This window comes from Hevea brasiliensis, chromosome 16 (genome assembly GCF_030052815.1).
Source record: "Hevea brasiliensis isolate MT/VB/25A 57/8 chromosome 16, ASM3005281v1, whole genome shotgun sequence".
Taxonomy (NCBI): Eukaryota; Viridiplantae; Streptophyta; class Magnoliopsida; order Malpighiales; family Euphorbiaceae; genus Hevea; species Hevea brasiliensis.
The window spans coordinates 53,180,026-53,194,988 of NC_079508.1; the positions used below are offsets into that span (position 1 = coordinate 53,180,026).

General features: G+C 31.1%; 1 protein-coding gene across 1 annotated transcript; it reads right to left on the reverse strand.

The window, feature by feature from the left end:
* Positions 1-6,513: 6,513 nt before the first annotated feature.
* On the reverse strand, positions 6,514-8,344 carry LOC110672224 (7-deoxyloganetin glucosyltransferase). The gene is made up of 2 exons (XM_021834938.2): positions 7,714-8,344; positions 6,514-7,604 (listed from the first exon to the last, which is right to left on the reverse strand). Exons 1-2 carry the CDS (start codon positions 8,228-8,230, stop codon positions 6,664-6,666), a joined length of 1,458 nt encoding a protein of 485 aa, XP_021690630.2. The 5' UTR covers positions 8,231-8,344; the 3' UTR covers positions 6,514-6,663.
* Between the last annotated feature and the right edge of the window lie 6,619 nt (positions 8,345-14,963).

Below are 14,963 nucleotides of genomic sequence, written 5' to 3' on the forward strand. Positions count from 1 at the left end.
AATAATATTTATACACCATCAAAATTTATAAAATTTATATTTTGAAATTTAGGTTATTACAATTTTTCCTTTGTAAGAAAAATTTGTCCTTGAATTTTTTTTTTTTTGTCCTTGCTTGATTGCTAGATCCATCTTCTAAAATTCTAATTATGCGATTGGATTCTAGCAGCTCATTCTTCATATAATATCACATTATGCAACACCTACAATTCACTATGGAAGATTCTTCTCGTACCTCCTTTCCCAACTTGACCATTAAAACACTATCATTCCCTACCTTTTGTAGGAAATTGCTCACCATGGTTAGTTAGGCCCCTTGAACCTATAAGTTCCACCTAAACTAATGGGGTAGTAGTGAAGAATATCCTTAAGTACTTAAGAAGAATTAATGACTTATTCTTGATTTATGGAGGCGGTGACTTGCAATTGGATGGTTATACTGATTCTGATTTCCAATCAGATATCGATGATAGAAAGTTTACCTCTGGGTTTGTGTTCATTTGTAATGGAGGTGCAGTCAGTTAGAAGAGTTTCAAACAGAGTATGATTGCTAATTCTACTACAGAGGCAGAGTACATTACTGCATCAGATACTGCAAAAGAGGTTGTATGGATAAGGAATCCCGGTCTCACTAGAAATCCAAATACATAGAAAGGTGCTACCACATTATCAGAGAGATTGTTGGGCAAGGCAATGTAGCCATACAGAAAATAGCATCAGTTGAAAATCTAGCTGATCCATGCACAAAGCCTATGTCACAAACTCAGTTAGACCGATATCTTGAGAAGATGGGTCTAAGATATTGTAATGAATGGTTCTAGTACTAGTGGGAGATTATTAGTAGTAAGCCCTAGAGCATATCATTTAGTATGTATCTTGTACATATTTTATTAATAAAAGACAATTTCACTTTTCCATTTACATAATATATTTATGTGTAATAGAAAAAATCCATTGATATTTTGTTAGAAATTCTATTCTTGAGTTGTTAAGAATATGAGTGACAGTATTTATAGCACAAAGTATCATAAATTGATTTACAATTGAGGATACTTCACACAGGACATGACTTTTCCAAAAAGATTGTATTCATGTTTGTTCCCCAGGAATTTATATGAGATAAATAAGATGGAATGGTAAGTCTCATGCCATATAATAAACATGATAGGCACTTATACATGATAAGTAGGCCGAACCAGTGACGCATATGATAAGCACGTAGAGTTTACTCTTGTCAATGCATTGTCATATATCATATAGTGCATATAATCTTTAGACCTGAGATAACACAATTATCTTGTATATAGGTGGTTTGAGTTTGATACTGCTTTCATACTTGTACTGTGTATGGGTATATGGGCATGTATTGTCTCTTACTAGTTATATATGGAGATAGGTGTTGATCAAGATGGAATTTATTACCCTAAGTAAATAGGGATAAAATCCTATATTCATTTAATTGTTCTTGATGTTTCAAGTTCCTGGCTAGGATAGACAGATTTAGTCAGAAAAGAGTTTTTGACAAGCAAATCTAATTAATTAATAACTGAAATTAAAAGAGAACATAATATTCATAACAAATGGGATTTGACATTAACCATGACTCCAGCTCGAATTGAGATTTTGTAATAAAGAGATTCTAGTGCATGGTAACATATGATTATAGGTATATTTAAAGTATTCCTTATTACTGATTGGGTGGCCATGGCACGCTATGCTAGGTGTCAACCATGGTCTATAAGATGGCTAAAATGATTTAGAGAAATCAAAAATGGTAAAAATGAGTTCTGATGATATTAAGAGTTGATATCATATCTCATTGCCAATTAGTGATAAGTCTAGTGAGTCACACACATACATAAGTTAATCACCAAGTTAAATGTGATTTAATTAATTAATTGAAGAGTTTAATTGATTAATTAAATATGTTTGGTTTGCAATAAGGTTGCAAAGTCCCTAGCATGGCTTGAAACTAAATCTAGGTTATTAGATATATAGTATAAGTTAAAATTATATTTAAAGTGTTTAAATATAACTTTAATTGTGAGAAATTAATTAATGGGGATTAATTAATTAATTTATATTTGATACAAATTGATTAGAAGAGGAGAAATAATGATTTTGGGTTGAGAATTTAAAATTACAACATAAGGGTAATTTGGTCATTTCACATGGTGACATGTGGCACTATGAGATGGTGACACATGGCATCATATAAGTTTGCCATTTATCTTCCTATTATGCAAGATGATCAAAGTCAAGATTAAGTCTAGTTTTGACACTTGGCTTAATGTGATTAAGTCAATTAATAATAATATGCAATGTGGTGGTGACATGTGGCATAGGCTTTAAGTGACTTAATAACCTAATTATAAAAGAGAAAAGAAATAAGAGTAAAATATATAACACTCTCTTGTCTAAAGGTGGCGGCACACCTCTCTCATTCTCCTCTTCATCTTTTCTCATCAATTCAAAGAGAATCACCCCATTCCCTTTGAATTAAAATTGCTAGAAATTATTTCTAGTGTCCTATACACACATACAACCTCTCTAAATGCAAAAACCCAAATTATAATTAGTTGGCAAGGCTTGAGAAGCTGATTTAGGGGCTGCCCATTGGTGATCTTGGTGTGGACAAGCTAGAGTGATAACACTTAGGGTCCTAGGTGCTTCATAAAGGTGCCAATTTCATCCATAGTGCATAAAAAATGTTAGTGCTCAAATTCCTCTTTTAAACTAGGGTTTAATTGAATTAATTTGTTAATTCACAATCTTGAATGGCAAACATAGATCTTAATACATATTAAAAGTGTTTTAATATGCAATTGAGCATTGAAATTAATTAGGCACATAAGAGATGTGGCATGATTCATGAAACCCTAGAAGAAAATTTTTAAATTTAATATTCCAATGAACCAATCATCATACTTTTGCTCCTTCAATTGGCATCAGAGCCACTATATTTGCCATTAGGATTGAATATAAGATTTAATTGTGTGATTGGATCAAATTTGAATTGATCTAAAGTTGTTTGGATACCATATGTGTGGCGGCATACATGTTGGAGTGCACCATGGTGGCGGTATCAAGAGATTGAAGATGGGGCGCATGGTTTTGGGCCTAATTGTATAATTATTGTATACTTTAAAGCCCATACTTATGCCCATATCTAATTAAATTATTTAATTATGAATTTTAATCACACAATTATTTTTTTTAAAATTATTTTCAAGGTATTAAATTTGGAAAGAGTTTTGAAATTTAAATTTGTTTGAATGAGATTCAAATCTGAATTTTTTAATTGAATATGTGACATTCAATTTAATTTTTAATATGTATATTTTATTTAATTATTAAATTTTAATATGCATTGATAGATGATTATGCACAATAAAAAAACCAATATGATTTAATTTATTAATCCAAATGCGGTGAGTATGCATTCCGCTTGTTGGTTGATACAAGGGTAGAGCGCGAGTGGAACGCTTGACTATACAAGGCATCGTCACCCTCTGTGATTCCGATGGCCTCTAGCGTCTTGGCTTCTTGGTCTTGCTCTATGTTCTTGCTGGTGTCCCTAGTGTCCGCGAATCCTTAGCATGTAGTTTCTTGTATTTTTTTTTTTTAATTTTTTTATTTGCTAATGGATGGTTTTGTTTCTAACTTGCATGACCTGGCCGTGCAATCTTATTGGCAGGATTGCTTGTGGTTGTTACCTCTACCTTTTTCGGGTCAAGCTCCGAGTAGAAGACCTTTGTTTTCAGGACTAAGTTTTCAAGTTAGAGCTAGGGGCTTTTTTTAATGTTGGGCCTTGAGCCGAATTCTATAGGGTGAATTCTCTAAACTTTAGTTATGTATTAACCCCTTTCTATAAATGAAATCTACTATCTATTGATTAAAAAAAAATCAATATATATATATATATATATATATATATATATATATATATATATATATATATATGGAGACGTTTTGGTGGATATAAGCTGGCTTTCGCCACTTGCAGCGGAAAGGGAAGACGGTCAATAGCGGCTTCAATTTTATAATATATATATGGAGACGTTTTGGTGGATATAAGCTGGCTTTCGCCAAGGGAAGACGGTCAATAGCGACTTCAATTTTATAAAACATTTGCTGATGTAAGCGCATTCGCACTTGCCCCAGCAACGCCTTTTTTTTATTTTTTAATCAATAATTCTGAAATTATATTCAGTATTATCAAATAAATAATGTGAAGTTTCATATTTAAATTTTGACTAAAGTTAAAGAAATAAAATATAATCTAAAAATAATTGTTAAAAATCAATAAATATTGCCATGTAGCGGTGGAGTTGTTTTCTTAAGTTTGGAATTAACATGCGCAACAAATAAATAAGTATGTACGTGTGACACTAAAGTTGCGGCTTCATTCTTGCACTCATGCCATTCGTCTAAATGCATGAGTGATGTTTTGTCTTAATGATTTCTTTCATTTTTTATTCAGATGCCAACAATCATGCTTAATTCTTCCCCAAATGGTCTTCTCTTGTACAGAGTCGCCAGTTTGACATTAGGGTTGGATACCTAAAAATAGTTTTTTAAGAAAAAAATATTATTAAAAATAATAATTTTAATAATAACATCAAATAAGTCCGTAATTTTATTTTATATAAAATAAAAAATAAAATAATCGGCTGGGGCAGCTCTCACATTAAAATATATATACACATATATATTAAGTTTAAAAAAAAAGTTTAATTTATTAAAACTTAAATTTAAAACCTCATAATTTATAAATAATTAATATTATTGGGCGGGTACCCAAACCCGAGCGTCGGGGCAAGTCGGCAGCCGTTTTGCATTTCCAGCGCACTAAACCAATAGAGTTTAAACTTCTTTCCTAAAAAGTTGATTTAACAAAAAGCACAAAAAGGTGCCTTTATCTTAAATTTTTTTAATATTTTATTTAAGCCGAAATTATTTTATTTTTTTTTACAATAAAAAATTCATTTGCATTCACATGTAACATTTTAGTCCTGGCAGGTAAACAAATATATTCTTTTTTAAAAAAATATAAATTTATTAATATTAAAATCTCAAGCATTAGATTTTGTATGCAACCATCTTAGACGCGAAATGTTACCTTGATTATTTTTTTCTAGAACTTGTTGTATAAGACGTATATATATAAGTTTAAGTCATTGTGCACATGGAGAAACAGGTGAGATTACAAAACTCTATTAGTAGAAGACCTACATTTATTAATTAAGATCTAAAATTTCCAACAAATAAAATAAATGATCACACTTTTATTTAAAAGAAAATATTAAATCCTCACAAAAGGAAAGACAAAAAAAAAAAAGAAATATAATAACTTGTATTAAAAGGAGATGAATAAACTTAAGATTTATTAATAAGAATATATCTAGTAACAAATTCTTAGAATCAATTTTAAAATGTTACAAATCTGTGAGTTATTAAAAGGAAATATAGAAAAAACAAAAACACAAGAATAAAGCAAAGAGAACGATGAAAGGTGAAAAAAATGGAAGGAAGAAAAGAGAATGCTGAATTTGTTAGGCTTGTGTTAGATGTTCACTTCAGCATAATCATCCCATGTATGATGTATTGTCTCTGTTTAACCCTGCATCTTGTTTTGTGAAATATAACAACAAACTAATTAGTTAAAATTTTCCCCTTCAAACATCAAATTCATATCTATATTTTAAATTGATCATCTTAACAAGATCGATCAATTTGTCAGTCCCCCTCACTCATCAATCGTAGATTCGTCATTGTATGACTCATAATAAAATGGTTTTTTAAGGAAAAAAAAAAAAGAAGAATTCTATATGTTAAGAAAATATTACTCAAAAAATTCTATAATTATTATTTTATTTATCACAGTGATAGAATTATTTTAATATTGCAAAATAAAAAAATGGCAAATCTGAGAATGAAGATAAGGCAGCGAGAGTGATTTCAAGCAAACCCCACCAAACAAACAGGTAAAATTTAAATCCAATTCGATGATCTGGGTATTCGGACTTTCCTCCACCTGAAGGACCTTAGTATTTGTTGCCTGCATAAACTTATCAAACGACATTATTCACTTCTCTCTTCACATACTAATTATTGGATACATTCGTAACACTAAAAAATAATATTTTTTTAGATATAATAAAATAATTTTTCTTTACTTATGAAAAAATAGTACTCATATTTATACACAGAGAGAGAGTGTATATATACCAGGTGTATTTAATAACTTTTTCTTTTCACACACTCTTTAGCCTTAAACTCTAAATCTGATCCCTTTTTTAGTCGTGTCACTAGTTTGAAGAGAACCACTCAGATTTAACATTATAATAAATTAAAATATATATTTAATAGCTTTATTAATAATATTATAATAATTTTTTCATCAATTTAATTATAAAATATTAATGTTTTATATTTTATATATTCGCTCCATTAAAAAAATCTGGATTTAGCACTTCTATACCCAACTTGGAAAACAACCACTCTTCATAATTAATAAAGGGATGAGTATGGATTTTATATATTGATATTTTGAGTGAATGATGAATTATGTAGCAGAGACGGTTGTAGAAATCAATAGACAGTGATATTACAAAGTTCAAACAACATTGGAAAGGAAAAATAAAGATGCATGGGTTAGTCTTAATTTCTAGAAGATGACAAGAGAGCTTGGTTGATGAGGTTGTTCAAACTCTGGAAAGATGAACCGTCTGAACTAGCAGCAGCCTCTTCTGCCATCTTCCTCCATTCCATGGCTTTCTTCTTCATTTGTTTACCCTTGTCTGAATCCATTAACTCTATCACAAGGCTTTCAACTTCATCTCTCTTCACATTACTGTTTATCTCCATGCCTATGCCCCATTCCTTGCAACTGTATCGGCAATTGGTTTGTTGCTCCGCGAAGAAAGGCCAGCAAATCATAGGCACTCCTCCACAAATACTTTCAAGAGTAGAGTTCCATCCACTGTGTGTTAAGAATCCTCCAATAGACGGGTGGCTTATTACTTGTTCCTGGGAGCACCAGCCTGCTAGAAGACCTCTTTCTTTAGTCACTGTCACAAACTCTGGTGGGAGAACCGCGGTATCCCCAGCAACAAGGTCAGGCCTGATGACCCACAAAAAAGTTTTGTTGCTATTAGCAAGTCCCCAAGCAAACTCTACCAATTGCTCACTTGTCATGACAGTGATGCTTCCGAAATTCACGTAAACGACTGAGTTGGGTTTTTTCGAGTCTAGCCATTCTAGACATCCAGATTCCTCTTTCCATAAATTTGATCCAATCAACTTCAAGTCTTCATCTTTAACGTTATTGAGGAGAAGCTGAAGAGAACCAATGGAGTATACAGGGGGCAACAATGGAGAAAGTGCAGATAAAACGTCATGCTCTAAGGCATCGAATGTGTTCAAAATAATTGCAGTGGCTTTCTGAGCCCTTTTAGTCTCTGAGATTATAAATTCCAGCATACCATCTTCAGGATCTGTGGTTCTGATAAAACTTGGGATATCCCTCAAACGGATACCTTTCATGCCTGGAATCCAATCTATAACAGTATCAAGGTAACCATTTGTTAAGTAGCTTTCATCTGCAAATTGAAAACAAACAACAATATCATTAATATTGAATTTAATTGATTCATGAAATACGCAGAGAGTCAAGTAGCTAGATGCGAAATGAATGTTTATGGAAAGAACCTTTCAAAGGTGAAAGACCCTTCTCGATTAACTGGCGATAGTGAAGATAGGCCATAAAGCCACAAGCACTGGTTGTCCAAAACAGAACTTCAGGAATGCCCAGTTCTTGTGCTGCATCAAGAGTGAAGCTCATGACCCCATCTGAAACTATGCAAGTTACAGGAGGAACGTTTGATGAAGAGGTGTCATTGAGCTTAGAAAGGAGGTCTCTAAAGGGAGCCAAGCAGGTTTTCCTGGTAGACTGGCACAAGGATGGTATGTCCTGGGTGGCATCAGTGTCGGTTGGAGGGAGGCCATCGGGGATGGTGCGAAATTGGAAGGAAGGGAGGCCATCGAGAGAGTCAGGGCCTCGAGACTTGAGGAGGCGATTGTGGTTGTACTCGGTGTTAACGAAGGTAATATGGAAGCCTTTGTAGTGGAGTAGTTTGGCTAGTTTTAGCATGGGATTTATGTGGCCTTGAGCTGGGTAAGGAATGCAGACTGCATGAGGCTTTTCAAGAAAGGCTAAGGAACCCATTCTCTTGCTTCTCTCTCTGTTTCAGAACTTCCAAGACAAAAAGAGATTGGTTCTTTCTCTCAAATCACGAACAATAGAAAAGAATGGGATGCTTTGAGCAAGATGCAGGGGGCATTTATATAGAGACAGAAACGAAGGTAAAAAAACAGATGGAGAAAGGTCAAACGAATCCTACACGCCATGTATACAAGGAGGAAAGATGTATGGTGAACCGTATAGGCGGAAAAGCTGGCTTTTCCAATTTCCGGGGCAAGGGAAGATGGTCAATTACGACTACAATTTTTTTTTTTATAATAGATTGGTTGCAGTAAGCTAATACGCACTTGTCCGAATAACGAGTCTTTATCAATATTGCTGAAATCATATTCAGTATTATCAAATAAATATTATGAAGTTTTAAATTTAAATTTTGATTAAAATTTAAATTAAAAAAAAATCTTGTATAAAAATAATAATGATTAAAAAAATAAAAATAGAAAATGGATAGATAGGAAATTGCCATGTCGTGGTGGAATTGTTTTCTTGGGTTCGGAACTAACGTATACGGTTAGATACGCGGGGCATGAAACTTTGCAGTTTCTTTCTCGCCTTAATGCATAAATATGCTTTGCCTTGATGGTTTTTATTTTTTATTTTTCATTCAGGTGCCTGCCATGATTTCCATGTCATGATTAATTATGGACTTTTCTCTTTTATATATATGCAAGAATTTTCACAGGGGAAGTCGGCAGCCATATTGCGCAGTAAACCAGCAATAAACAGAGAGAATTTAAACACGTTTTCCAAAAAGTTGATTTTACAAAAAAGCACGAAAAGTTTAAGCCGAAATGGAGTTAAAATTTCAATGAAAAACTCATTTCACATTTATATAGAGAGGCAAAGACACGAAGGTAATATAATAATATATTCATTTTACATATTGCTTATGTATTCCGCTCTCAATATATATATATATATATATATATATATAAAGTCTAATAATGAGAAGCCGTAGATATGATAAATCTAATCCCACTAATCAAACGAAGAACACGCCAACAATTATGGTTCCACTAATGGCTTTTTTTTTTTTTTTATAAATTCAATTAAAGCATAATAGTCCTCATTTCCTTTTTTTTTTTCATTTTTAAAATAAATAATTTTAAAATAAATAAATAAATAAAGAATTTTAAATTTAAAATATTCTTACTTTTTATATTTTAAAAGTAAAAAAAACTCATTAGGTTATCTTTAATTATTTCACTAATCATAAATTAATCTAACAATGCATTAGAGTTATGAATGGTTTGAAACTTTGAATTTTTTTTCGGATGTTATTTTTTTCTTAATTTAAAGCAAGTAATGATTGCATTTTCAGATTGGTTTGCAAGAGTCGTCGTATCAATCTAATTAGTGATGATTAACCATTAGGTGAGATAATGATAAATAATCAGTGTTTCACTATCAATTTGTTCAGGAAAAAAACTCAAGATATAAATATTTTAAATAATAATTATAATAATAAATTATTAGAAGTTTTTATATATTGTTCACTTTTTATTTGATTGATTTAACTGAATTATTTCATCAGAATAATGATATTATTTCGCACAAAACATATATTAATTATTAAGACAGCAATTACATGCATGTAAAAATGAAAAAGGAAAAAATATATTTCTGAAAATATACATAATAAAAATATGCATTATTTTTAATTTCAAATATTAAGTTAAATTCTTAATTTTTATCCATATAATATTAAATTGTGCAAATATTTTATTTAAATTAATGGGATAGCATAATTCAGCATTAATGAATATAGCCACCATAATCAAAAGGAAAGTGACAACATAATAAAAAAAAAAATGAATATAGCTACCGTAAAGTTATAACAATGCATAACAAAAATTTTTACACCATTATTTTAAATATATATTTAATTATGTAGTCCTGAATTTCTCCATTTACTTTGGATTTTGAGAGACTTCTCAACTTCAAATGTCAAATCCAGAACACTGGCAGAAGGACAATTAATTTCCCGTCTCAACCATGCACTGGCAGAAGGACAATGAAGTATCATGTGCAACTTGGCAATCCCATGCCTTAAATAATTAATTAATTCAACCTTTTTTTTTTTTTTTTAACTTTATAAATCATGCACAGCCCTGTCACTATAGTTTTGCTAGTTATGGCGTATACGCATAATGGTTATATAACCCAGCGTCTATAATCCTTTCCAAAATCATGTTGATCCATAAAAAATTTTCAACTATACAAATTATGTATGGGGATCCTCCGCGGCTGCATGTTTATGATAAATGGGGTTTGTTGGTTATAAGTGAGATAAATACAACATGTCCATTGTCCTCATTGAGATCCCTACCAGAGACCTTCAGCTATACAAATTTTCCAATCTCCAAGCAACCAATGATATTTCCAGGTCAAATCAGGCATCCAATGTGTCTAATTGACCAGAAGGATTAATTTGATTTTCAATCCATATATATATATATATATATATATATATATATATATATATATATATATATATATATATATATATATGTTATGAACACTGAACAGCCATCGTATTTGAAAAATGTATAATAATCCATTTCCTCTTCTTCATGATCTTAAAGGAAAAAGGATAATGCGTGGGTCCAAATTGAACATCATCAAAGTCCAACTTTGCGAAGCCAAGTTGAAAGAAAGTAAGATGGCAAGCGAGGCAAGTTGACGTTTCGCGGTTGACATATAACTAGTTGTAAAATGACTAGTTCTAAATTCTGATCTTTTATTTTAAAAACCTCTTTTCAAATTACATGAGATATTGCGACAGCATTGCACATCCCAAATTCAGGTTCTATATCCAAATATTTGAGACTTCCAATGATGTGTGGAAGATCAAGTACTAGGCCCGTCCTTTTCTTATGTAAATAGTTATCAACAAGTTTCAGGGGTAGAAAAGTAAATGTATCTCTCAAGTCCGTAAGGAGATGCTAATTAAAGCAGTGGTTGATGCTATACCGTCCTACACTATTGTCAATGTTCAAACTAGCCAGGGCTCTCATCAATGAGTTTCAGACTCATTACCATGTTTTGATGGAGACAAGTATATGATAAGTCAAACATTTATTGGCTAAATTGGAGTAAGCTGTCCTAGTGCAAGAGTGAAGATGGATTGGGATTTACAGATTTGGATCTGTTAAATAAAGCTCTTCTAGCTAAGTATGGACAATTATAAAGAACTCGTAGGCTCTCTAGGTAAGAATCTTTAAATGAATTTATTTCCTGTTCTCTAATTTTTTAGATGCTAAACATGGCCATAATTACTCTTGAGGATGGTCAAGTTTTGTTGATTGGCAGGGAAGCTTTACGGCCTGGATTATGGAACCATAGATAATGTGGCATTTTTCTAAATTTCGAATTCCTTCGGTGAAAGCAGCCTATTACTGGTTGAAGAAGAATTAGGCCAGCCTTATTATCCAGAGGCTCCTCAACATCTAAAGTGTCTCCTTCTTCCTTTTGGAAAGGTATCTAGTCTATACAGCTCCCTTCCAAAGTGCGAAACTTTCTTTGGCATGCGTGCAACAATTCGCTTGCTATTAAGTGTTTGTTTGGAATTGAGATTGGAGCTCGAAATTGTTTTTTGTTGGAAACAATTACCATTTTAGATGAGTAGCCCCTTTGGTAAATATTTTGTAAAACAAGGAAACAAAACAAGTACCATCTTACGTGGTAAAAAATATTCCATTTAGTAAATATTATGTAAGTCACCCCTTTGTATGTTTAACTTTTTTTCAAATCCACCTATTTGAAAAAAGGCCCCCCATCCCTTCGAAATTAGAGGTTATCATCCATTATGTAAAGAGTATGGTGATGAGTAGCCAATCTATATCTATCAAATTTTCACCTCATCAGCCAATAGTTGTGCAAATTAGCTAGCAATCAGTGTTAGAATGTGCAGTCTTTTAAATGTTTGGATCACAAATCCACTATTCAACTCTTATCTTTGCTATCACATGATTGTTTGTATTCTCTTTATGTTACACTCATTTTATATAGGCATTTCAGGGTAGTTTTACATTCATTTTGCGCTTATAATTAAGTACTTTTTATGTTTTTAGCTTTATTTTAGCTAAATTGTTAACTTTAATTATTTTATATTTGATTTTTAGAATTTTAATTTTTTAATAAGTTTTGTGATGAATTGAGGGTCAATAATGCATTAGGAGATGATTTGAGGAGGTTTGAAAGCTTGAAAAATAGAAAAAGATGAAGAAATCAAGTTTTGAAATTCAAACTTGCCGAAATTTGTATGAGAAGTTGCTTAATATCCTGCTTAGGGTATGTTGTGGTGCTTAAGATGTGAATTGGGTTAAGCTGAAAGTCAAGCACAGTAAAAAATTCATTGCAGCACAAAAACTTGATGAGATTTGCTCAAAAACCTGCTTACCTTAAGTCGATAGGCAGTGCAGCGCTTGAAACCTTGCTTAAGATGTTGCTTAGAATTAAGCAACTCTGTCAGCAAATATCTCAAAAATGTAAAAATTTATGTTGATTTAGAAATTCCTACACTTTATCTTCTATCTATTCATTTGTCTTTGTCCATTTTTAAACCTACTTTAGGGCAATTTTTGAGACCATATAAAAATATATTTTTCTAGTTTTTGCCCTAAGAAGAAGAAGAACAAGAAGGAAAAAGAGAGAACAATGGAAGAAAAGAAAAGAAAAAAAAAGAATAAGAAGGAGAAGGGAAGATGCCATTTGTGCTGCAGAGCCGCTGCCAAGTGATGTTCAGCTGCAGTTTTTCAAGGTTTTGAACTCTCTTTTACCTAGGTTTTTCTATTCTTAGTTTATTTTTGTTTCCTTTGTTAGTTTTATCATTTACTCTTGTAAATTTTATCATGATAGAATAATTTTTCTAAGGTTTTAGAGTTTGGTCGTAATATTTTAAATTTATTTGTGGATTTGGATTGTGTTTTATCTAGATTTATATAAATGAGTTGTTTTTTCCTTGTGTGCTTTATGACTTATCTAATATTGGATCCCATTGGATTTAGTTTTTAATATTTGATTGAAAGACCGAAAGGTGAAAATAATTCATAGAAACTCAAGGATTTGTACTTAAAAATACCTAAATTTAAAAATAAATTATAGATTTAAGAGGATTTATTGATTGATTATAAAACTTAATAGGTTTTAAGTGAATCAAATATCGTACGAAAGTATGTTTAGTTTTCTTAAAATACTCTTTAATTTGCTTGAAAAAAATATCAAATGATTTCAGAATCAATCACTTTCAAACTCTATTTTCTCTTAAAATTGAATGAATCAAGATAAATTTCATTAAATTTAATTCATAAACCTTAAGTTTGGAATCATTTTTACTATTAATTAGTCTTTATCTATTTTTCTTTATTTTTCATTTAAATTGTTACGTTTAGTTAATTTAGTTCTCTTATAAATTATTATTAGTCTAAATAATGAAATAACCATAATCTAATATTTAAACACAATTCATCATGAGAATAATACTTTATTTATCACTTTATTTCTTGATATAGCCCGTATACTTGTGGATACCCACATCACTTTCTAATGAATGATAGTTCATCCCAAAATGCTCTTGCAATGCCAACATAAATTTTATTTATATAGCACGTGTTATAATTGTTTGTTGACCAACTGAGATTTTTTTAGCAGCTTTAATTTCATCAACAGCTTCAATATCCCAAAACGCTCTTGCGATACCCCTAACTTGACGATATTGATCCAAAATTGACTGCAAATAAATGGCTTCAACTGCATGATATGGTGAGCTTTTCAAAAAGTAACATTTTTTAGACTAGAAAATTTTCAACTGATTTTTTCATGTTTGACATTACTAACACAAGATATAACTTTGATTTGAACAAATTAAAACAAATTACTACATGAATAATATCTTTAATGACTTTGTCCAACCATACCAACAAATTAATGGTCTATTTTGGACTAAAATTTTAATTACTGCTAGAGTACTATCTCAAAAATATTTACTAAGAATTTTAAATATAACATATTTTAATCATAAAAAATTTCAAAATTTTGAAGGACAAGCTCACCTAAACTTTTAAAAGTTTCCAAGGTTTTGAAACTTTCAGATTTGAAAAATTAAATTTTGAAGAACATGCTCACCTAAATTTTTAAAAGTTTCCGAAATTTTGAAATTAGGGGTTGTTATGGTAGACTAGCTAGGTGATAAAAAGACAAACAAAAGAAGAAAATGAAAAGGAGAGTAGCGCATTGAAGGTGGAAAAAACGGAGAGGGAATCGAGAAGATGGAACAAGCAAGATGAAGATAAATTGAAAATGAGTTAGAGTAAGAGAGAGGCAAAGAAAATCTGAAAAATGAGAGACGGAAAAATCAAGCAATAGCAATATAATAAAGGAGAGTGAGAAATCAGAAGAGGGAAGAGAGATTTCCTTCAGTAATAGATCAACGGGAGCAGGGGTGGATGCCGGGGGACAAGGGGTAGACTTAGCCGCCGAAGGATTTGCAAAAATTTTTTAATATATGTACTAAAATGTGAATTTTAATTGATAGTTTCTCTAATTATTTATAAAAAAAATTAATAGATATAGTAAATTTTTTTAACGGTGATATAGTAAATTTAAGTTTTATTAATTGATTCCCTCAAAATTTTTATTGGCTACTTAATAATTTATTATTTATAAATTAGATTTAAAATTGATATATTAAAATTAT